This window comes from Vipera berus, assembly GCF_964194415.1.
Source record: "Vipera berus genome assembly, chromosome: 5".
Classification (NCBI taxonomy): domain Eukaryota; kingdom Metazoa; phylum Chordata; class Lepidosauria; order Squamata; family Viperidae; genus Vipera; species Vipera berus.
This window is the reverse complement of record NC_138207.1, coordinates 32,868,718-32,893,998: the sequence shown is the minus strand read 5'-3', so window position 1 is coordinate 32,893,998 and position 25,281 is coordinate 32,868,718. Positions and strand designations below refer to the sequence as shown.

The following is a 25,281-nucleotide window of genomic DNA, read 5'->3' as shown; positions in this document are numbered from 1 at the left end:
AGTTCTGTTTCCGAATCAATCTCTATCAGCGCAAGATATATCCGTTTAATATGTGCGGGTCCCTGATTTCTAATTTGCTTTATCAAATTTTCATCAGTCATTGTAAAACCATTTTTCTGGTCTTCTTTCCACCTGGCCCGTAACTGAGTATATTGAAACCAGTTTTGAACAACCTTCTCTTCTCGCAAGAGGCTATATGATTTCAAACACCAGACATTTCTTTCCAAACTTAGGATCTCCTTGTACGTAGTCACGTCATGTTTGAAACCAGCATGTATATTTTCTATTGCGTGTTTTGGAATTGCCCATAGTGGTATCTTGCAATCTAACTTATGTCTATACTTCTTCCAGACTCTCAGCAATGCCTGTCTTAAAATATGCACTCTAAACACATTGTCTACCTTCTTATCATACAACAAATATGCATGCCAGCCAAACAACAAGTCATGGCCCTCAAGATTTAATAATCTCTCTTGTGTCAAATTAATCCAATCACTTATTCCTACTAATGCAGCAGCTTCATAATATAATTTAAAATTGGGCATTTTAAGCCCACCTCTCTCATGAGTATCCTGCATAATCTTAAGTTTAACTCGTGGCTTTTTCCCTGCCCACACAAATTTATTGATACCTCGCTGCCATTCCTCCAAATTAGAATCTTTCTTAAGAATCGGTATCATTTGAAATAAAAATAAAAATTTAGGCAGGACATTCATTTTCACTGCTGCAATCCGTCCCAACAAAGACAATTGCAATTTTTCCCAACTCTCCAATTCTTTTTGAATTCTCCCCCATAGTTTTTCATAATTATTTTTATATAACTTTGTATTAGAGGGCGACAAAAGCACCCCCAAATATTTAACCCTTTTAACAATCTCAAATCCAGTTAGTCCTTCTAAGAGAGCCTTTTGCAAAACTGTCATATTTCTGGCCAAAATTTTGGTTTTCTGTGTATTAACTTTAAATCCAGAAACCTTCCCATATTGTGTTATTATCTCCATCAGGTCCACAACAGAGTTCTCTGGCTGAGTCACTGTAACAACCAGATCATCTGCGAATGCTCTCAATCTATAATCCTGATCTCTAATTTGTATCCCCTTAATTTTTTCCGAATTCCGTTATCTCTAATGTTAACACAAATAACAAGGGCGATAACGGACACCCTTGCCTTGTGCCCTTCTCAATATTACATGCTTCTGTCAAACTATTATTAACTATAATTCGGGCAGTTTGTTTTTGATATAATGCCCTGATCGGTTGCACAAAATTTTCCCCAAAATCCATTTTATCTAAAACTTTCAACAAAAATTGCCAATTCAATTGATCAAAAGCTTTTTCAGCATCTAAAAAAAATTAGCGCCGCAGAGATCTGGTTGTTCCTTTCCAAAAACTCTAACACATCAACTATATGCCTCACATTATTTTTCATTTGCCTACCACTAATAAATCCTGTTTGGTCCCCATGAATCACCTGTTGCAGAACCCTCATCAGTCTATTAGCCAAAACCTTAGCAAATATCTTGTAATCTGTATTTAAAAGCGATATCGGTCTGTAATTTTTAACTTGAGTAGCATCTTGGTCTTCCTTCGGAATCAAGGAAATAAAAGCTGTTCTCCAAGACGGTGGCACCTTTCCCCCCCTCTGGATTGTCCCATTGTTCAAGCTTTACATCAGGGGTGTCAAACTCAATTTCATTGAGGGCCGCATCAGCATTGCAGTTGCCCTCAGGGGGCCGGGTGGGCATGGCCTGGGTGGGCATGGCCTACTGGGTGGGCATGGCTAGAGTGCGTATGGCCTACTGGGTGGGCATGGCCAGCTCTATATCGTTCGCATCAAGGGTGCCTATGGAGGCCTGGGCAGGAGTGGGACAGATCTGAGGGTCTCTGGCAGAAGGAGGGTCTCTGGGCCAGGGCCAAGGCAGTGGGGGCCATTCCCTCACTGTTTCCAGGATGGCTTCGCGGGCTGTATCTGGCCCCTGGGCCTTGTGTTTGACATGTCTGCTTTACATTATATCCAAAATTCCTTGCCCACTGAATCATACAATGCTTTACAAATTCACTTTCCAAATTCATTTTCAATAACATTTTATAGACCTTAGCAATGATATGTTCAACACTACCATATATTTTTAATAAAGTCCAAACCATAGCTGTTTTTTGTCTAATTTAAATCATTCTTTCAGTTGTAAATAAATAAATCAGACATGTCCTTCTGATTCTAGCTCTTTCTCAGACTTGAGGTTAGGATCATCAAAATTAAAAGATATTATTTTACCATAAGTCCACCACTCCAGCTGTGCCACTATTTATTTTCTTAAAAAAGCTTCCTGGGGAACACCCAAAGAGGCATACAAAGAGTAGTAAGGACAGCCAAGAAGATTATACGAAGCCCGCTTCCCATTATTCAGGACACTGCTTATAAGCGCTACGTGCTTAGAGCTCAAAGCATTGTCAGAGACCCCACAAACCCACTTTACGGTCTGTTTCTGTTGCTCCCCTCAGGGAGGAGGTTTCAAAGTATTTCCAGAAGGACTACCAGATTCTGTAACAGGAATCTTGAAGGAAAAACAAAGAAAGTCTAGTTGCCTTTTGAAAGTCTAGTTGCCTTTTGGTTGGTAATGAAAAAAGAAGGATATGATGGTGAAGGAATTATAGTTGTTCTTTTTAGCAGGGAGGGCAGAATGCAGAAAAGTAGATCTTTCATGCACATTTTAATTCTGGAGTTTAGTGGTGGTGTGAGATAAACAGTTCAGGAATTCCTGTAATATACAAAAGAACAGACCAATCTAAGAATTTTCCTCCCTATAAAGTTAAAGTGGTTTCCATTGCCTTTCACCCCATACAATACAGTGCTGACTTAAAATCTACCATCTGCCTTGCCAGTTTCTATATTAGTGCTATGGGCTCTGCTATGGCATTCTGAGTCACTGCTTAAAGATATCTTGATTGTGCTATTTGTGCCATTCGTTTAACACAAGAGTCTTCAAACTTGGCCCTTTTTTGACTTGTGGACTTCAACTCCCAGAATTCCTCAGCCAGGCACACTGGTTGAGGAATTCTGGGAGTTGAAGTCCACAAGTCATAAAAGGGCCAAGTTTGAAGACCTCTGGTTTAACACAAAGGATTAAGGTACTGGTCTGGGTTTGCTGCCATTCCTTTGCACTGCATCAAAAACATCTATACATATATCCATATTATCTTGCCTCTAAATTTTCAATCATTTCCAGAACAGATGTGATAGTGTTGTACCATTAGAATCTCACAATACTTTAAAGAGTAAGAAATCTGTATGTAAACTTTTTGTATTTTGTATAACAAATTTATAATGTAAATTTGTAATGTAAACAATGCAAGCATTCTTGCATTGGCAAGCTGATCACCTTTACACGTTATATGTTAATTCTACAGTAAAGCCATGGGAGATAATACCTGGGTTTTCAGTATAACATATTTCACTTCTGCAGTGTTATACTTTGTTCTTCAGGTGCCTATTATCCTAGGTAACCCTCTTAGAGGAAAAAGTGGTTGGGAGACTAAAACATTAAAATGTCAACATTTTTTGCTGTTGGTATTTCTTATCAGAGATTTGTTTCCATCTAGCTTTTGATTGAGATGGCTTGTTCATCCCTACCGGAATAATAAAGTAAGATTTAAAATTTAAATTTATTATGACTAAAGATCAACCAGAGATGAAAAAAATAAAACAAACCCTTGATTTAATGGACCTTGGTTTAGTGAATATCAGATCTAATATTCCAAATCTGTTCACTTTGTATTTTGTATGTGCATAAAATGGCCATCATCATTGTAGTATAATATCCCGTTTGAATTTAACACTATTCCACTTTAACAAATAGCTCTTCCTTATATTATTCCCTTAAATAAAGTATTTACTATTTATGAACTGCTGATATTGTGAAATCTGTTATTTCATGTTGCAATGTTGCCAGTATAGACAGAGCTGGCATCTGTTCTGCCTCAGTACTTGAGTGGTTGAGCTACCCTTGCTCAGAGAAAGCCAACCAGGCTCGTGGCCCTCTTATAAACAGCAACAGGTTAACATCAGAGATACACAGAAACACAGCCCAAAACCTCAGCAGATGTCAACTGTTGACATATACAAATATTTTCAGCAGAGATACTTTTGTACTTTGTGTGTGGTATATGGAAGGAATAGATAAATTCTGAGCAACTTTTCCAAATAACAGGTGTGTGAAATAATCATAGGAATGTTATGAAAGATACTCTATACCAGGGGTAAGCAACCTTAGCTCTTTTATGACTTGTGGACTTCAGCTCCCAGAATTCCTGAGCCAGCATGGCTCAGCTTGGAAACCTCTCCCTTTCCCCTCAGCGTGGCTGGTTCAGGAATTCTGGGAATTGAAGTCCACAAGTCATAAAAGAGCCAAGGTTGCCTACCCTGCTCTGTACAATTAACAAATATTCAAGAAAACTTGCCAATTTTGACCACAAGATGGAGATGCAGCATATTCCAGTAAATATGAATAACCTCACTGGAAAAAACAAATATTTAATTTATATTAGAAACAGATTGTAGCTTCTCCTGTTTCTAGATAAATTCAATAAACAACTTTCTCAACACAGCCTATTATGCACATTGATATACCCTTATTATTTAATTCATATTTCCCACATAATTACATATCATGTACTGATTATTGTCTATTTCTTTAAAATACTTCTATCCTCTATAATTTTATCCATATTTTTTTTAAAAAAATCCCTGCTAAAATAACTATATATAATTTTTGTGAAAAACTACTCATGTTTATTTGTTAATCTAAACTCGTTATGGTTTATTTCACTGCTACTATACTAGATGTTAAAACAATAGTGATTCCAACATTTCAATTTTGCTTTTACAATAATTATGGAAAAAAACCAATCCCAGAATTTGCTGTTTGGTGGAACACAACCACAAACACCTTTGGGAAATTTGGCTAACATTTATGTATTATATTTCTCCTATGTGGACATACCAATAATTTTGTATGTTCTCCTATTTGCACTTCTTAACAGCCAATAAAATAATTATTTGTTTTAGAAAAATAATAATCCAAAGTGAATAATTTCATGATATGTAATATTATTTTAAATCTTTATCACATTTATATAGCCGCCCACCTCACAAACAAGTGACACTAGGTGGCCTACAACAAAACTAAAACAATAAATAACTAAAACAATTATCATTATTTTTTAAAATTTAACAACTATACGAACAGAGCTAAAACAAAGAATTATAGATGAAGGAATGTTAATAATAATGGAGCCGCATCACTAGTTTCCCATCCCCTGGATTCCTCACACCTGCTGGAATAACCAGGTCTTGCGGGATTTTTGGAAGCTCAGAAGAGATGAAGCCATCCTCGCCCCAGGGGTGAGAAGAATCTACTATGCAGGCACATCAGAGATGGCCCATTGCTAAGACCTGTCAGATGTAACTCCCTAGATGATTCAACCAGTAGCATGCCCATATTGTTGGTTCTGGTGGGAAGAACAGATAAAATCTGGGAAGGTGGTCCCTCAAATAACCTGGTCCTATACCATGTAGGGCTTTAAAGGTAAACACAAACACCTTGAATTGGATACAGAAAAAAAAACTGGCAGCAGAGGTATGTGTTCTGCCAGAAACACACATAAATGTTCATGCCACTGCATTTTGCACCATCTGAATTTTCAAAATATGCTATTAATACTTTCAAAGTTTGTTAAAATCTGTACCAAAATGTTAGAGGTAAGTTTAAGAAGAAACCAATGAAACTGGTGGAATTCCAGTAGACTACTAGCAAATACCAATATTCTTTTTATGATTTTGTACAGTATTTAAATGAAGCATTTTTAAAAATGCATCAGCATGAATGAAATACCTTCCTTCAAACTGTCAAAGTAGCACTGGCTTTTCCAAGTTTCTCCAGCTGTTTTGAATGTTTTCCCTTTTCTTGCACATTCATCTGAAGCACACCGGATACTTCTCTGAGAAGCAGGAAAGTTGAGGCTTTACCTGCACATGAATGGAGAAACAGTTGGACTGGAAAAAGTGAAGCTACTTCATTCATGCCAATGTGTTTTTGAAACTCCTTTTAAAAACATTTTGCAAGCTCTAATATTTTTTATCAAAGTTCTATCAAAGTAGCAGCTGTCGCTCCTCTTTATCTGCCTACTATCTCGTAGCTCCACAAAACTTCATAAAATATGCATTTCTTATCAAGCAATAAGCTTCCTAGGAGATAGTAGGCATCAAAACATCACATAAATTCCATTTTTTTCTGCTCTAGAAACCAATTATTCAGGCTGGCCTTTTCTCAATATATTCCATGCTCTACTGTGACTGAGCTACTGATGTTGGTAAAGCCTCTGAAATATTAGAACTTTCCACTTATATAAAATGTAACACAAAACACTGGTATCAAGTCTGAATGCCTAACTCAATGCCATACTGAGAAAAGATGCTAAACTACAATTTATCATGAATCAAATCTGCATAGTACTTCTACACCCATATGCAGCTACAAGTTCCAAATGTTTGTTTTTCTTGTTCAAGTCTTATGTGGAGATTCATGTTAACTTCAACAAGCCAGCTCTGCCCAGTTTGTATTAGCATTTTAAGCAAGCTATAGTCTTAGACTTAGCTACAGTCCTTCCTGTCCACAGCTGCAGTTTCTGTTCCTACCTCTGGATGATCTTTATTTATGTTTTATTCAGGTCATTTATAAGCAACTTGTCATTTTATATATGGCACATATAGCTCAGGCAGCATACAGGATATAATGGTATGTTTAGGACAGGATAAAACTAATTCTTCTTTCTACATTAATCATCAGATATTCACTTACTCCAAAATCTTACACTCAGGTCAGGACACACTAGGCAAACCTCCAAAAGTCTTCTGCTTTGCTTCCAAGATGCTATGGGATACTGTTTCAGTTTCTTGGCAACCAAGCTGAAGGTGTTTTTCCCCCCCTCTTTTTTTGAAATAACTCTACTGCTAGTTTCAGGCAAGACAAAAGATGTTATTGTGCCCTGAGGCAACTAAGCCTATAACTTTGGAGCATCCTGTCTTATATCAAGTCCCAAATGTCCCTTTTGCTTCCCCATCATTGTGGACCAACTAAATAGCACCCACACTGCTAAAGCACAGTGCAACCTGAAGTTCATTTAGACTGCTGCAGCATTTTGCATTGATAATGATAAACATTTTTTTATTCTTCTTCTTTCATAAAGCTCTTTGGAGCTAAACTCAGCATGGTTGAGAAGCAAAGACTTCATACTGAAAATTACAATTGCAAATAAATATTGCAACAGCACTTTTGAGACATTCCTCAAATTATGTTTTCATTGATAGCAGGAAAATGGGAGTCATGCTGCATACTAATTGGCTACAATGGAGGGAGAAACAACCGCAGTCCACTTAAATTAATTTCTAAAATTACTCTAAGCATTTTCCTTTCTATCCAGTTATTTCCTCTGGGATAAACAAACTGAAATATCTCAATATACCTTCTGTGCAAAAATTCATACAAAAGCAGGTCATTCCATCTGTAGAAATGTTGTTGGCTTAGAATGATTTTTTGTGTGCGACAAATATATTATCACAGCTATTTAACAATCTGTTGATATTGTAGAAGGACAGGCAGAGCCTGGGGCCACAGTCAAGAGAGGAATTAGCCTGAAATTATTAAGTTCCCCCAAGTGGTTCAAGTCCAGCCTCCCTTGAGTTCTGTTAACTCTTACCTAGAACCAATTCAATGCTGACCATTAGTTGACTAGATTCTTGTGTATAGGCATGGGCAATAAATTAGCTTAACTGGAACTGAACTTGTGGTCCTGATTCTTTGCAGCTGACATTATTTTATTAAACTGTTAGAGAAGGTTAAGGCTGAAATTCAGAAAATTAAGAACCTGAAGAACTAAAGCCCTCACTCACCAGGTTTGTATTAGATTCTGAAATCTGGAATATCATAGACTGGCAGACCTAGGCCTGAGTTGTACAAGATAGCTTTCTATGTTCCTTCTAAATATTTAACCATACAAACATGATTGCTTCTATCTGGAGGTAATATGAATTGACTGAGGTAACAGTTCATTATTTATAAGGTCACAATTCATACTAAGTGCAGTGTGAATGGGATTATGACAGGGATCTTCAAACTTGGCCCTTTTATGACTTTTGGACTTCAACTCATGCATGCCTGGCTGAGGAATTCTGGGAGTTGAAGACCACAAGTCATAAATGGGCCAAGTTTGAAGGCCCCTGGACTATGACATATAGACCAAATATGGGACTATGACACATAGTAAGATGTGGAAGCACAAGGCTACCTATCCTAACATATGCCTCCCTTTCACTAGTCTAACGTTTCATCATCAGAACTTTAAAATTAGTAGGAATAATAAATTATATAAAATAGCCTTTCATGATTCAGCTAGGATGAGTTTTTTTATCTATGCAGGCCATCACAAGTCTATGCATCTCTCTTATTTAGTTGGCATGGTTAGTGCCAACTCTTCAGAATAATGAATATCTATGCGGGTTCGCCATTCTGGAAGAACTGAGGTAGAATAGATTTTCAGGAAAGATTTAGTTGGCAACATTTGGGGGAAGTAACTTAGTGCTTAGGAAATATTCACATTGTCAAAACAGTGATCAATTTCTCCATGGAATTCCTACTAGCTATATCTATGGAGACAGTTTAGCATACAAGGTGGATCAGGTTTAAAAAATAAACTGCTGGTTGAATATATAGTAACCATCTCTGATATTGGTTTTTAAATGAACTGCTTCAGAGGTGAAAATGTCACTTGCCTCCAGAAGATGTGGGTGCTCCAACACTAGAGGTTTTTAGGAAGAAATTGGACTATCATTTATCTGAAATGATATAGGGTTTCCTGCCTGAACAGAGGTTTAGACTAGAGGTTCTCCAAGGTCCCTTTCCACTCTGTTATTCTGATTGGTTAGCAACTGATGTTTATGTATTATCTGTGATGCTGTTTCTTCCTCATCTATAATAAGGACAGCCAGTGGTAACTTTGCTGACTTCAATGTACATTTTTAAGCCTTTACTTTTGAACCTGTACAAAAATAAAGTTCAGGCAAATGCCTTTCTCACCTGGTTCAGCCCTGGATCCTTTTCAAAGCAGGGCAATTGCATTATTAATTTTGTTTAGCTAAAATAATGCATTCAAAAATCAGCTTGTGAGAACAGTTAAGAACCTACTTATTGGAATTAAGATGTCTTAAAATTGTTCAAGTTTCTCTCCCTCTCCTCCCTTCTTTCCCTCCTTCCTTCCCTCCTTCTGTAAGTTGATGAGGTCTATTTCTTATTTTATGGTAACAACTTCATTAGAGAGAATGAATGGCCAAAGCCAGTGAATTTCATGATAAAATGGAAATTTGAACCTGGATATTAAAAACAAAATATTGAAACAATTTGGGGTTGTTTTATTTCAGGTGTGACCTGAAATACAGTTCTTTGATGGGCAGAAGTGTTTAGTGTGAAGTGTGTGCATCAACAAGAAATAGGAAGGAAATCTGTAGTGATGTCTGACAGGAGGCAGGAAGAAGCAGCTGAGCCAGAAATGCATTGGGAGACTCCTGCAATGAGGTTCACAAGCCGATCCTTTGGTGGCAGAGGTTGAGGGGGGAGGGAGAGAATGGAAGATTGGGAAGGAAGGCCAGTGAGATATGCCATGATGGGATATCAGTAACAGCTAGGGGAAGCAGCGGGGGGGGGGGGGTGGGTGGGTGGAAGAAAGATTATTGGAAATGAAGTTTCATTGAAAACTTAAGAAGATGGGAGGGTGGGACATAAAAGCATCTGAATTTCTATAACATGGCGGTTTGTCTCAGGCTTGAAACAAAAGTTTTGTTCGCACAGTTTGTAAGCATAGTGAAGCACTCTATAGTGAGTCAGTCTTTTCATCTGAGAAAGGAAGGAAACTGTAAATGGAGAGATGACAATACCTCCTCTTGATTCTGCTTCACAATATTGTTGTATGTAGCTTCAAATGCCTTCTCGGACTGGCTGCATTTCTTCTAGCTCTCAGCTTCTCTGGTCTTGCTACTTGCACTTTGCTAAAAAAAAATACGCCCATTTCCAAACAACATTTTGTTGAGTGCAACCAGTAAGGCTCAATTCTAAAATAATTCTAAAATAATATTGATTTAATTTCATTTATACTATAAACATAATTAAAATGACATTAATCATTCACTTAAATTTCTGTCACACAATAGTTACAAGCATAATTCCTGCATCTGACAATGAAAATATTGAAGTGGTGAATAGTCTTTGCCTTTTACAGAATCAACTTTCTACTAAAAAAGGACAAGTAATTAAAAAATATAGTTCAGACCAGCGGTCCCCAACCTTTCTGGCACCAGGGAATGGTTTCCTGGAATTGGGGTGGTGGTGGTGGTTTTGCACATACCCGAGATCCCACGCATGCACAGATGAAGCTTCACTCACTAACCTGCTGTTTGCATGGCCCAGCACCTAACAGGCCACGGACCAATACTGGTTCATGGCCCAGGGGTTGGGGACCCTGGGTTCAGAGTAGCACTTGGTACAGCAGCCACAAGGACCTTAGAAAAGGTATTCAAGTGCTGGGATGTGTTTAGATCAGACCTGTATAATTTGTAGAGGGGAAAGGGTCACAATGAACAATTAAAAATCATTGTGGGCTGCAAAACAATACTTGGCATGTTAATTAGATTAGGGGTCCCCAATCCCTGGTCCACTACTGGGCCGTGAGCTGTTCAAAACCAAGCCACACAAAGTGGCAGGCAAGCATGCACATGCGCATCCCCCCTTCAGATTGATTTGATGGCATTTAATCTATGAGCTTCTGTCATATTAAACTTTTTATTTGATAATATCTTTGGGGATATCTGGGGCACCCAAGGCTTTTCGGTGTCACATATGATTTGAGAGCCTCAGACCTTCCACCTCTGCCTAGCAGTAGAAAAAAATATTTCTAATGACAATCAATACATTGATAGCACAATATTACTTTACTAATATAGATAACAATTCGTTATTGACAAATTTAACTCATCTGTTAAAGCAAGTGCACAAAGTCACACCTATATTTGCGATAGTTCTTATAGTTATTTATCATTCTGAATATAGCTCAGCCTTCTGATCATATATCTAAGTTCTCTGATAAACAGATTGAGAAATGAATATGGTGTAACAAGCTGAGTGTTTGTTTCCTGTTCTCTAGGACTCATTATCAAGTATCATCAGTTAGACATAAGTAGCCCATAGCTTAAGAAATATTCCTACAGTAGTCACAACAGTAGCACTACATTTTCCATCAAGGTGCAAAAACTGGACTCCAGAATGAGCTTTGATATATTCTCCAGAGCAATCTGGAAAAATTGCTACTAGGTTTCAATATGAATGTAATGAAAATAAGTGGATAGAATAATCAGTTTATCTTATAAGTTGACTTATATTTATGCTTAATGAATTGTAGCATTTATCCTGGCCTTAGACATATTGTCTAATCTTGCCCATTCTAAGCAGTTTTGCATTTGGATTGACATTAGAAGCCAGATTTATGAATGCCCCTCTGCTTTGTAAGTTCCATTTTTAACAATGGAAAGCCATCAGTCCCCAAGACCCAAAGTTGCATTTTCATACTTCTGACATCAAGATGTAGTACAGGAAGCACGGGGAAAATGAGGATAGATTTAGCATAGTAATGATGACAAAATGAAAATAGTTATTTGGTTTTCTATACCTTTAAACCCATTTCTATGGTATGGAAAAGTTAAGTTTGAATCTTCATGATTTCAGAAAAAGTGTCCAAGAATTTTCTTGGTGGCAATATTTTTTGCCATTGCTTTCTTCTAGGATATTTCATGGAGGCCTTACCCAAGAACTAACAAGCTTCCCATATGAGTCAGATGAGTTAAGATTAAATAAAGCACTGTTTTCATCATCCCAACTTGATGCCTCCCAAATTTCTTTTAGCTTTCTTAGATTTCGGTTTTTCTCCTAGATTTTTAGTGAATTTCTGTAAATTTATGGGGTGCATTAAAATGAATGGCTTCTTCCAATCTATTGAGCAGTGTTCTCCAGTACATGAAATTTATATTGCAAAATTCTTCCTTTTCTTTCCCAAGTTCTAACTTTAATCCATAAACATTTTTTGCTCTCTTAACAACCTTTGTAAACCTTTCTTTGTAGTGTTAATATAAAAAGGTAGCATACACTGTCAGATTATTTATACAGCTCAGATCAATTGTACTTTCTGATATTCCAAAAATAAGGCAGTAAAAGACACATGGAAGTTTCAAATCATATAAAAAACTCTTCCTCATCTTTCTCATTCCCATCGCTTGCTCCTGATGTGCGCAGCTGAAAAGGATTAAATCCTGATCTTTTAATTTCAGCAATATGCAAAGACAATAGAGAGTTCCTGTCCTCAGAACCCAAACCTGTTTCCATAAATGAACTGCTTGGTACCTGGGACTGAAGAAGTTCTTTTTGTAAGTCCTTTGAAAATCTGTTTAGGGGAGAGTTAGCACATGTGAAAGGTACTACTCTCTTGCCTGTGTCAACATTAGTCTCTTCCTCCTCCTCCTCTGCTTTGTTCTGGCATAGCCAGAGCTCATGGCTGGAGTGTCTCAATTTAGTGCCCAGGTTCGTTGGGGAAGGGCCTAGATCTTGCAAAGAAGAATGTACTATATTATACAAACTGGAGGAAGAATTAAAGCTACTTTGTGAAGGGCTGAAAAGACTTGTAGGAGTTTGCACCATCCTCCTTGCAGATTTGTTTTTATTTTTCATGGCTCGAAGAGTCCGGTTTTTCTGCTGAACAGCAGTTCTGGGAGTCATTACACTGGAGCATAAATCACAGTGGTAATGGAGAGACACTTTCTCATCAGTGCTGTTGCGCCAATTAGGAGGTAGAGACTGAGTTCCATTGTGCTTTGACCCTGTGCTTTGAACCTGTGGACAAAAATAAATAAATTAACTGCACCTTGACAATAGGAATAAAGTCAGATCTACACCTGATCCTATAAAACCATCAACCACAAATCAGTAATTAAAGGGTTCTACTAAGGACATAGGTAAGAAAAACACATTCTTAGCTTTAAATGGAATTGGGGTGGGGGAGGAGGCAGAGGAAGTGGGACAGCAGTGGGAATAATTAAGCAAACACTGAAAAGATATAACATCGCTTATACCAAATCAAAGGATAAATTGTTACCCTGAAATGTTCTATTGACCAATTCTATTTTTATTGGTCTACTTGTTTATACAGTACATGCTTATGATAATTTTTACAAGGCCTGTAATTCGAGGCATTCACTTTACATGTCATTGGATTAACCATAAGCCCGCTGAAGTCCAGATGTTTTTTTGAAAGATTTTGTCTGTCTTTTAATAACTGCAAAATAAGACAGAATTTTAAAAGGTTTAATTAATATATAATTGCAAAGAACATTAATATTTTGTGATTGCAAATCAGTGGCAACCTTCAGAAAGTTTGGCTTTGAATGGTTTCCAAACTCATAACCACATGCACTTTAAATGGACATACCATCTGTAAGTCTTCAGAGGAATCACACCAGGTTTTCTGGAAGACATTCTTGCTTCAATACTTCAAATATGGTTAATCAATCAATAATCAATCAGTGGGACAAAGTGGTTTCTTATCCCAATGAATAAAATGCCTTTACAATCACTCTGTACAGCCATACCAAATATCAAATAAATATATATCTGAAGAATGATCTTATCTGTGAAAATAGCAGTATCAGCTATTGCATAATATCCATGCTAAGGACAATACAAAAGTTCTACCATCATGTCTTTTGGTATCTATTGCAGTGACAACAAGTACCTGCAGCAGGATCTTATTTCCTTCATAGTCTTCCGTTTGCCACCTAGTATTGCTTATTGGGACACAAGGATTGGGCAAAAGTGGAACCAGCTGTCCAATTTCATGCACTTTGAACTGTAATACTGAAGATTCCTTCAGGTCAACACTCATCCCCAAGGGCAGCTGCTTCAAGCAGAGCTGAACCACGAGGCTCTGTGTTGTGTACAGTAAGAAAGCACAGAAGCTGCTTTTTTGGACAGAGGCTTCTTTCTGCAGGATTGTCTCATAAAGTCTTACTGCATCCTCATAATTATCAAAGCTACAATAGAGAGTGACACGAAGGATTTCCATGCCATAGTGAACTTGTCTCAGGCCCCATACTGGCATATGCTCATCCAGTCCATAGAAGTCCTGATGATCAAGGGCATGGAGGGATAGCTTCCTGCTGGGACACTCAATGTGGATAGGCTGCCAAGGTGGATGTTGAAAGAAGTCATGGACCTGGAAAAAACGTTCTTCTCCAAAGTCCTCATGCAAAAAAAGGAGAACAGAAGTACTAGGAAACCTGAAACTCTTTTGGCGATATGTCTCATAATACTTAATGGGAGAAGGGCATTCTGAGACAAGAAAGAGGCGAACATCCAGGCAGATCCATTCTTGAAGTTGATCAAGAGCTTGTTGCAAGTGTATTGCATGTCCAGTGTTGGCAAGCAGGTGCACAGTCATCCTCATGGAATCTCCTGTCACATCCATTGCACCGTGACCTTCAGATACAAGTAGTAACATAATCAATGCTTTATCGATTATAAGATCGTACTTGTACAACAACCATGTTAAAAAGAATAAAACCCACTTTTCCCAGCTAATTCTCATTTAAGCAATTCTCTAAGCTTTACAAATGTCTGTACAAAGCAGACCCACAATTTCATCTTGATTTATTATTTGTATATTAGATCTGAAGTCCAAGTAGTGGAAAAAAGGAAAATACAGTAAAGTCTCTTATCCTTTAAATCAAGCAAGAGCTCGATATACTATACAATTTCATGCTTTCAAATGCCCTGCATCCTTCTTCAAATTCTTTCAGGGCTGTACATTTACATCTGGAAAAAAGTTGGGGTAAATTATCAGAATTTTAGGGAGGGTAAAAAAGATATCTCTGCCTATATTATATAAATAATGTAAATACAAGATGATGTTTGCATTTTAAAGGTTCAGATTTTTTTCCTCCATCTTTGTGTGCATTGCCCGTTTTACGAAGGCAGCAATCTTCCTGTGACAACACCCTTCCTGGGCTTGTGCTGATAAACCATTCTTTTAAAAGAAGAAAGGAAATTGGACAATTACAGAGAGTCAAAGTGAATACCAAAGATAACAGGAAGAATGTCAGTCAGGAAAGACAAGACGTGAAGGAAACAGATTCTAAATGCCAGTTTGATAACTGCTGCTTCTTACAATGCCAGTTGGCTCTGTTCCAGTTATTCCAGAGGCTAATTTTCTCACACTAAAGAGTTGAATGTATCTGCCTTCTGAAAAGGTTTGTGAGCTAGTTACCAGCTCACGGATTTGGGATCAACCTTGAAAATGCCAAACACTCTGATATGATATTTCAGAACAGATAGCTGCTTTTGAGCAGCTGAAACAAAACTACCTATGGACTAAGTAGTTCCAAATCATGAGAGGTGGTCATCAACCATATGAGCAAGTATTTAAATAATGCAGAATAACAGAGTTCATAGGGATCTTGAATGTCTATGGAGATTCTCAGTCATCTAATTCATGATTGTCCCAAAGGTGCTTTTTCAAAAGATCTTGGAGGTCTTCCAGTCCAATCCCCTGCTCAAGCAGGAAACTCTATACCAGACATGTCAAACACAAGGCCTGGGGGCCAGATCCGGCCCGCGAAGTGGTTTCATGTGGCCCGCGAAGCCATCCTGGAAACAGTGAGGGAACAGCCCCCACTGCCTTGGCCCTGGCCCAGAGACCCTCCTCCTGCCAGAGACTCTCAGATCTGTCCCACTTCTGCCCAGGCCCCCAAAGGCACCTTTGATGCTAACGAAGTAGAGCTGGCCACGCCCATCCAGTAGGCCATATGCACTCTAGCCACGCCCACCCAGAAGGCCACGCCCACCCTGGCCATACCCACCCGGCCCCCTGAGGGCAACCGCAATGCTGATGCGGCCCTCAATGAAATTGAGTTTGACACCCCTGCTCTATACCATTTCAGACAAATGGTTTTCCAATCTCTTCTTTAAAACCTCCAGTGTTGGAGCACCCACAACTTCTGGAGGCAGGTCATTCCTTAGACAAAAACACACTGATAGGAAACATAGCTTGTCCACAGTAAAGTTTAAATGAGAGCTCAATTTCCATAACACTAACACTGTTTTAAAACTGTTTATTTCCTACCGGTAATAGTCATCTCTCATTCAGAATTTCTCCTCTGTTCTTGTCCTAAACTATAGTTTCCTTGCTAAACTATAGTTTCAGAAGTCATATCACAAAGTCATTTGCAGTTTTTACTGTTCTCAAATAATCAAACGCTTTCCTTGCATTGTATTATTAGAATCTCTTGGGGAAAAATAAACATGACACGTGGATAGCAAATCCAGTTTAATTTTAAAGGACCATGTCTGGCTTTTAAAATGAAAAATTCCTGGATATTACAGCAAGCGTGAATGAAGATGTACCGTAAATCAAATAATATATGCATATGATCCAGGGCTGTATTTTAGTTAAATTATCTATAATTGATCCTTATCCAAGATGGGATAATTCTATAGGATTTTTTTTAATGATACCACCCAATTCTAGAGTCATATGGCTTAACAGATTTTTATAATCACCAAGAGAACTCAGTGGCACATAAAATCAGTGGTTTAAGTATCTGTTAAAGCAGACATGTCAAACACAAGGCCCGGGGGCTGGATCCGGCCCCTGAAGTGGTTTCATGTGGCCCGCGAAGCCATCCTGGAAACAGTGAGGGAACGGCCCCCACTGCCTTGGCCCTGGCCCAGAGACCCTCCTTCTGCCAGAGACCCTAAGATCTGTCCCACTCCTGCCCAGGCCCCCATAGGTATCCTTGATGCAAACAATGTAGAGCTGGCCATGCCCACCCAGTAGGCCATATACACTCTAGCCACGCCCACCCAGTAGGCCACGCCCACCCTGGCCATACCCACCCGGCCGCCTGAGGGCAACCGCAATGCTGATGCGGCCCTCAATGAAATTGAGTTTGACACCCCTGTGTTAAAGCAACAATGGGTGATTCATAGAGGTTCCATGTTATGACTGTTGGAGCTTAAGCAAACAGTGGACAAGTTTTGTTTTTTTCTTTTTCTATCTCTTTTCCACTATGCTGCAGGGTAAGTGAGTTGGTCTTGTCAGAGGTGGAAACTGTTTCCTTCTAGAGGACTTTAGTTGAGGACAATACCCTGTGTTAAGTTAATGAATTAAAAATAATAATGGATAAGAAATTTGGTTCTCTCAAAAATTCTTCATGTCCTGCAGTAATTTCAAAGTGACTTTTCTCTCAAAAAATTATATTCTCCACTTGTAAATTAAATAGAGCAAAAGGGATGTATTTCAATACCCTTCTCAAAATTAGAACTGTAATTTTATATGTTGTATTTTGTTTTTGCTATAACAAGACTCAACAGTGGCAATAGATCCAATCTTCCAATTTTTTTAGAAGCAAGTAAATTATATTACTGTATCAAATTCCCTTTCTAAACTGTAAAGGACATACAAAGAGTTGTTTTGCTCACAATTCTGTTTTGATAACGTATTTTACTATGTATTTCCCAGACCAGTCTGGAGAGCTTTGAAACAGAAAGAGACGTGGGAAAAATCATGCTATATAATAATTATTCTATCACCCTTAATTATCACTTGCTTTCTGTTTTCCTGAATAACTTTCTCATGTGGGTGTATGCTAATGCTCTAACTGAAAACTCTAATTTTCCCATGAATATATATTACATGGAGTTTCCTTTATTTTACTAGCAATTAATCAGGTGGGTTCATTAATGTTATGTCCAAATTTAATTCTCCTAATGCCTTCATGCTTCATATAACCCAAAAAACCAAAACAAAACACATCCCTATTTGGCTGAGAATGATGAAAATTGTAGTCTACTTTTTTTTTTAAAGAGAAGAATTTCCTAGGTGGGCAGAAGCTGCTGTGGCTTTTACTGTGTACTTTTTCACTTGTCACAATTTCTATTGCCAGGCAGTTCTTAAAAGCTTTAAATATCTTTTGTGTGTTTTTTCAATATTCATTCTATTTAGAGGAAAGTACATACATAAAACAGTACAAATTAATTTGATTTCTCACATTATTTACACGTTATCTTTGCCATCAGATTTCTTAGCTAGTTGCTTCAAAAAATACCTTGTTCAAAGAACTGCAGTACTTGCAGACTAGTAGATAATACTCTAAGAAGTGAAATACAAGACACCAAAAGGAATGCCTTTTCTTTCTAAATTAAATTTTAAAATATTTTTAAAAGAATTACTGTACCTTTTGAGCAGTACTATTTAAGTTCACTCTTTTATTCATGTTCTTATTTATGGTCTTATTTGTGCAGAAACTGAAAAAGCTGGAATATTCTCTTCCCTTTTACTCATCATACAATCACATTGCTGCAATCTATAGTTTATGCAAAATAATTTAATTGGATATTTTAAAAACTTGCATTTCAAAGTAAAATTCAATGTTTCATTAAAATTCATATTAGTTCAAATCCTATAACAACTTTAGCAATCAATAAGAATATCAGTCTAAGAAGACCTGTGCACAGTACCAACTCCATATTGGTTCTCCAGCAGTCAGTGAATTGCTAAAATCACAGCTGTACCAACATACAGCTTTTGTATTTTAAAGTCAACCAGGAAATTGTGGGGGAAAAACCAGGATTAGATTTCCCAAAGATTTTTTTAAAAAGGATATAATCTCTATAGTTTTGTTTTCAACGAGTATTCTTTATGCCACAGAACTGTGCCTTTAAGTTCAACACCCTACTCAGTTCAGAAATACAAATTCAGAGCAAGAAATAGCTGATAGTCAAAATGTAAATTATCTACAAGAGGCATGTCAAACTGCCGGCCCATGGGCTGGATGCGGCATTCCGAAACTGCGCCCATCCCATTGGCAGCAATGGGGAAAAAGTCCCAATACGTCATGCAACGTCACGTGACGTCATGAGTTTGACATGCCTGATCTACAATATAGTAATGAAAATCAAAGAGCACAGTAAAAAAAAAGATTATATACCAAGATTAAATAATAAAAGGTACCTAGCATCAGAACCGATAATGAAGACATTAAACTGGTAGATAGATTTTAGGATTAACCATTATTTTATTTTTTAATTTATTTTAATCCCATTTATATCCCGCCCTTCTCCGAAGACTCAGGGCGGCTTACAATCTAAGCACAAATCAAATGTGCTTAGCAATAGCCTTCATTAACTGTAAATGATCCAGTAGTTAGAAACTACTAACAGATAACAGATTTGTAAGGTAGTAACAAAGGCTTTGGAAAAATATTCAAAATTCTCTATAACTACAAAGATCGGAATTGTTCAGATTATGGTTTTTCTTGTGAGACTCCATATACGCAAAAGTTAGACTTACAAAAGCAGAACAAATATCAACACATTTGAACTTAGTTATTGCAGATGACTTTTAAAGATATCACAGAAAGCCACGAAAAGCACCAAATAGGACAAACAATGCAGAATTTTCAGCTGAGGCTGAAAATAACTGGACTGAAATAACTGGACTGAAAATATCATATTTTAGTACATTATTTGAAGACCCTTGAGGAGCCTATAATGTTGGAAAAGAGGAAAAGGAAAGACAAAAAGGAAAGGAAAAAGAAGGGTCAATAAATCGAAATAGAGCTGGAAGGAACCTTGGAAGTCTTCTAGTCCAACCCCCTGCTCAAGCAGGAGGGCCTATACCAGGGGTAGGCAACCTTGGCTCTTTTATGACTCGTGGACTTCAACTCCCAGAATTCTGGGAGTTGAAGTCCACGAGTCATAAAAGAGCCAAGGTTGCCTACCCCTGGCCTATACCATTTCAGACAGGTGGCTGTCTAGTCTTAAACCTCCAGTAATGAAGTACCTACAACTTCTGAAGACAGAAAGTTTCTCCTTAATTCCAGGTTGTTTCTCTCCTTGGTTAGTTTCCATCTATTGTTTCTTGTCTAGCCTTCTGGTGCTTTGAAAAATAAGTTGATCCTCCTCTTCTTTGTGGCAGCCTCTCAAATACTAGAATACGGCTATCATGTCCCCTCCAGTCCTTCTTTTCTCTAGAGAGGTCGTACCCAATTTCTGCAACCATTCTTCATGTTTTTGTCTCCAGTCCTTTAATCATCTTAGAATGGACTCTATTAAAACAGCAATGAATGCTGTTGACGATACTAATTCTGGACAGGATCTATGTCTATGGTTATTAAAAAGTGTCACAATCTAATGAATGACTCTTAATCCAATTTCAATTTGAGCATATTGACTGAAGAAGCTCATGGGAAGGACTCTCTCAATCCACTGCCACAATTGCTCTTTAGTAGTTTTTCCTAAATTTCAGTGGGCCTCTGCCTTCTCCTATGTTAAGACTATTCTTCTATGATGTGAAACTGAGCAAACAAGAATATGTATTGTTATGATTTCTCTTTAAATCTTTAAACAGCCATTTTCCCCTCAAAGTTAAAACATTTACTGCAATCTCTCCATATTTAGCCCCCAGATCATCTTCATTGTGCTTTTCTGCATTTGTTTTCTTAACATATCACACCCAGATTGGAGTTTGTATGATCAATGCAAAATAGAGTAGAACTATTTATACAGCAGTACAAAATTGTATTATTAATTTTACACATGGTTTCCAACCCATCCATATTGTTTAAATTTTTATTTCTATTTTCTCACTCAATTTTGCATCTGAAGATTTGATAAGGATTCATTCATCTAAGTCATTAATAAAAATATTCAAGTGTAAAAGACTCAGATTTGTGGCAAAGATCAAATTGTTACTCCCAGTTTGATGAAGAGCTGTTAATGCACTTTGGTTATTATTACAGTTTGTTGCAGTCGACCAAATGTTAAAACTGTCTCTGGCATTTTTATTCACCTAGAGTCCTTCCGGAGGACCTGGAAGAGGCAGATGTTGTTGTCTGTTGGTGTTAAAGGTATTGCCGCAGGATGTAATAATAATAATAATAATAATAATAATAATAATAATAATAATAATAATAATAATAATAATAATAATAATAATAATAATAATAATAATAAAAAATTGGAAGGGACCTTGGACGTCATCTAGTCCAACCCCCTGCTCAGGCAGGAAACCCTATACCATTTCAGGCAAATGGCTGGCCAGTCTCTTCTTAAAAACTTCCAGTTCAAACATTCAACCATTCAACAAAAAAATGCAAAGCTTTTTTTTAAGACCAAGGAACTATATTAAACTGTTCATGCAAAAATAAAGCATCATTCGATACATTTAAGAAGCCATAAGAAAGGCCAAACTGGCAATTTTAAGATCTATTCCATTTTATATGTCAAAATTCCACTTAGAGGAGCAAAAATTCATAGGTTGCTATACTCTAAAAATGGTGATAATGAAAGAAGATGAATCTTGGAATATATTGTTCAACATTCTGAACAGAGACAATCTGGGAAATATGGGTATTCTTTTAGATGACAGGCATGGATAGGTGGAAGGAGATAAAAATACAGAAAGACTGAAACATAATAATAATGTTGGAAGGGACCTTGGAGGTTATCTATTCCAACCCCCTGCTCAGGCAGGAAACCTATACCATTTCAGGCAAATGGCTGTCCAGTCTCTTCTTAAAAACTTCCAGTGTTGGAGCATTTACCACTTCTGGAGGCAGGTTGTTCCACTGGTTAATTGTTCTGTCAGGAAGTTTCTCCTTAGTTCTAGGTTGCTTCTCTCCTTGACTAGTTTCCATCCGTTGCTTCTTGTCCTGCTTTCAGGTGCTTTGGAGAATAGCCTGACTCCCTCTTCTTTGTGGCAGCCCCTGAGATATTGGATCACTGCTATCATGTCACCCCTCACCCTTCTCTTCATTAAACTACACATACCCAATTCCAGCAACCGTTCCCTATATGTTTTAGCCTCCAGTCCCCCAATCATCTTTGTTGCTCTTCTCTGTACCCTTTATAGAGTCTCGACATCTTTTTTACATCGTGGTGACCAAAACTGGATGCAGTATTCCAGGTGTGGCCTTGCCAAAGCATTGTAAAGTGGTATTAGTACTTCACTTGATCTTGATTCTATCCCTCTGTTAATGCAGCCTAGCACTGTGTTGGCTTATTGAAGTGATTGTCTACTAGGACTCCAAGATCCCTCTCACAATTACTACTATTGAGCAAGGTACCACCTATACTATACCTGTGCATTTGATTTTTCCTGCCTAAATGTAGAACCTTACTTTTTTCACCATTGAGTTTCATTTTGTTAGATAGCGCCTAGTGTTCAAGTCTGTCCAGATCCTCCTGCATTTTAAGCCTATCTTCTGGAGTATTGGCTATTCCTGCCAGCTTGGTGTCGTCTGCAAATTTTATGAGTTCCCCATCTATCCCCTCATCCAAATCGTTAATGAAGATATTGAAGAGCACTGGGCCCAGAACAGAGCCCTGGGGCACCCCACTACACACTTACAATAACATGTAAGTTATTCCAAGTAAAGCTGCCTTTTGCAGTTGGCTGGTGGTGATTTTGTTAATGCCAGTGTGTAAAAGTGGTGTTCCAGATGTTTTGGGATTGCACCTAAGACACTTCTTATTATTGGTACTATTTTGCTTTCTCTTGCCAGTCATTCTAATTCTATTTGCAGGTTTTTGTATTTTAGCTGCTTTATTAGCTAAGAAGATAATCATAATGAACCTCAAATTGTACATTATATGCAGAATATCCAAATTCAATGGAATCAGAAACATTTCTACTAAGTAACAATGGAGAAGCTCCAGTGAACCAGTCAATACCTGACAACAAAGAAACAATGCAGTTCTGGATGCAACCATGGGACAATCCAAAGAGATACAACAAGAACGCAGTTTGGATAAAAGTAGTGGATAAAAATAAAAAGTGAAATGAAATAACATGTAATAATCTAATAGCTGAAATGGAGAAAAAGGCAAAGATCAAGAACTGATCAGCACTAGGTGAAGATAAACTACATGTTTTTTTGACTGAAACATCTGCCTAATCCATTTGTTGCCAAGCAGTTTAACAACATACTACAAAGAGGTGAAATCGGAAGATTGGTTAATATCTGGTAGAATCTACACAACAATGAAAGATCCAGCAAAAGGGGTAGCAAAGGCAATTACATACCAATTATTTGTTTACTAACAACTTTCAAATTGCTACCTAGTGTGTAGCTGATACAGTTCAACATCTAACTGAAAATAAGCTCTTTGCACATGACCAGAAAGAAAATTGCCAACACAGCAGAGAAACAAAACTCGAAAACTGCAAGGAAGACCATCTTGAATGTAACTTGGATTGATTACAAAAAACAATTCAACTTGATAATACATGATTGGAAATCAAATGCCTAGAAATAATAGGAGTCAGTAGAAACCTGACATTTAATAGGCAGGAAGTAGACTATCATTCATAGTGCAACACAGCACAGTCTTAAAAGCACAATCTTACAGATATCTATTCTGAAAGTCCACTGTATTTAATGAGTTATGCTGCTTTCAGCTAAATATGATAAGAACACAACTATATGAAACAATACATGTTTTTCTAACTTTGGCCAAGGATAAATTTACATTTTTTGAGAATTTCTTTGATTGTAAGCTAACAGCACTACATTTCTCTTTAATTGTTTTTCACTAACTAGTTCACTGTCTCTTCACCTCCCTTATTTCCACAGGTACTCTTTCACATAATCATTCTTAATAAATTATGAACATGGGAACAAACCATAACAGAGTTAAATGCATGGCATATCTCTAATACCATTAGATAAAATACAGGTAATCCTCAATTTACGACCACAATTTAGCCCAAAATTTCTGTTGCTAAGTAAGACAGTTGAGTTGCACCCCATTTTATGACCTTTTTTCACAATGTTTCAAACAGTCAATGGTTGCAAATTGAGCACTACCTGTAAGCATAAACATAGTATCCCCTTCATGTTGTTTTTTCCCAGCAAAAAAGCTGGCTAGCAATTATAACAGGTTCATTACAATAACTTTTGCATGTTTCTCATTCTGTATTTCTTTTAAGCGGTCCAGACTTGTCAGGAGTCAAATGGCCTCTAAACAGTCAAATTATTACTGAAATTATCTCAAATGCAAACCTTGATTGGTTTTCTCTCCAGCAAATTGATTTTCCACATCTATAAATTGGAAAAGAGAAAAAAAAGGGAATGTGTATAAAGTGATGAAAAGAAAACAGATATAAGTAAATAGTTTCTCCAGGAGAGGATGATAGTTTAGACGAGCCTTTGATCTGCTCATACAATATTTCTTTACAACTAGACAGACTGATAACTGTAGTCTAAAGCACTGTCCTTACTGCTTCTCAACTTCATTTAAAACTTATCGATTACTTCATGTTACTCTTCCTCAGCCTGGTATTCTGTAAGAGCGTTGGACTCCCGAACCAAAATAGCTGTCGGATGCGGGAATGACTGGGAATCATGGGCTTTTGTAACCCAAGGCATCGGGAAGGCCGCATTTCGGAGGAAAGCCGACGTACATCGTCTTTCGTAATTGAAAAGTTATTGAAAGTTGTTGGGGGAGGGGGGGGTTGGAATGAAAGAGGGGTGGGTGCAGAAAGGAAACGAACGACAAGCCCCGGCGAAACTTGCGAAAACAAAGGAAGCGGCTGCCAGGCTAAGGCCAGTCGCGGACACCTCGTCTCGTCGGTCCTGCTCCGGCCGGTTCTGCCCAGCTAAGGGCAGCGTTACATACCGGACGGCGACGGGGAGAATTTGAAGAAGGCAAAAAAACAAAAAAAAAGCGGCGCTGTTGGTGCTGCCTAGACGTTTCCCAACCTTAGGAACTTGAAGATGCGTGGACTTCAACTCCCAGAATTCCCCAGCCAGCATAGCTGGCTGGGGAATTCTGGGAGTTGAAGTCCACGCATCTTCAAGTTCCTAAGGTTGGGAAACGCTGGCCTAGACTACCAAACAACACAGCGTCCTACCTTCGCCAGCAGCCCCTCGCCCGCTCCACGCAGCCTCTACGGGGAAAACATCTCGGGGCATCTTTGGGGGCTCGCTCGGCGCCTCAGCCCACAAGCGAAGGGAGACGCTGCCCTCGCGCGCCCATCCGCTCTGCCGGCCCGCCTCTTCTGGGCGTCACGCAGGGCTGGTCCACGCTGGTGGCTTTTTTTTTCCCGCGAGGTCAGCGGCTGCTTGTCAAGGTA

General features: G+C 38.1%; 1 protein-coding gene across 4 annotated transcripts; it reads right to left on the bottom strand.

The window, feature by feature from the left end:
* Window positions 1–1,965: 1,965 nt before the first annotated feature.
* On the bottom strand, window positions 1,966–25,183 carry FAM124B (family with sequence similarity 124 member B). Of its 4 annotated transcripts, XM_081328412.1 has the most exons (8): window positions 25,060–25,183; window positions 24,209–24,247; window positions 13,882–14,624; window positions 12,498–12,983; window positions 9,986–10,096; window positions 5,892–6,025; window positions 4,459–4,514; window positions 1,966–2,759 (listed from the first exon to the last, which is right to left on the bottom strand). In XM_081328412.1, the coding sequence occupies exons 1-5, from the start codon at window positions 25,118–25,120 to the stop codon at window positions 10,058–10,060; spliced, it is 1,368 nt and encodes a 455-aa protein (XP_081184538.1). In that variant the 5' UTR covers window positions 25,121–25,183; the 3' UTR covers window positions 1,966–2,759; window positions 4,459–4,514; window positions 5,892–6,025; window positions 9,986–10,057. The 4 variants fall into 4 exon arrangements, with proteins under 4 accessions (XP_081184538.1, XP_081184535.1, XP_081184536.1 ...); XM_081328409.1 differs by having other exon boundaries at window positions 9,986–12,983; XM_081328410.1 differs by having other exon boundaries at window positions 4,459–4,510; window positions 9,986–12,983.
* Between the last annotated feature and the right edge of the window lie 98 nt (window positions 25,184–25,281).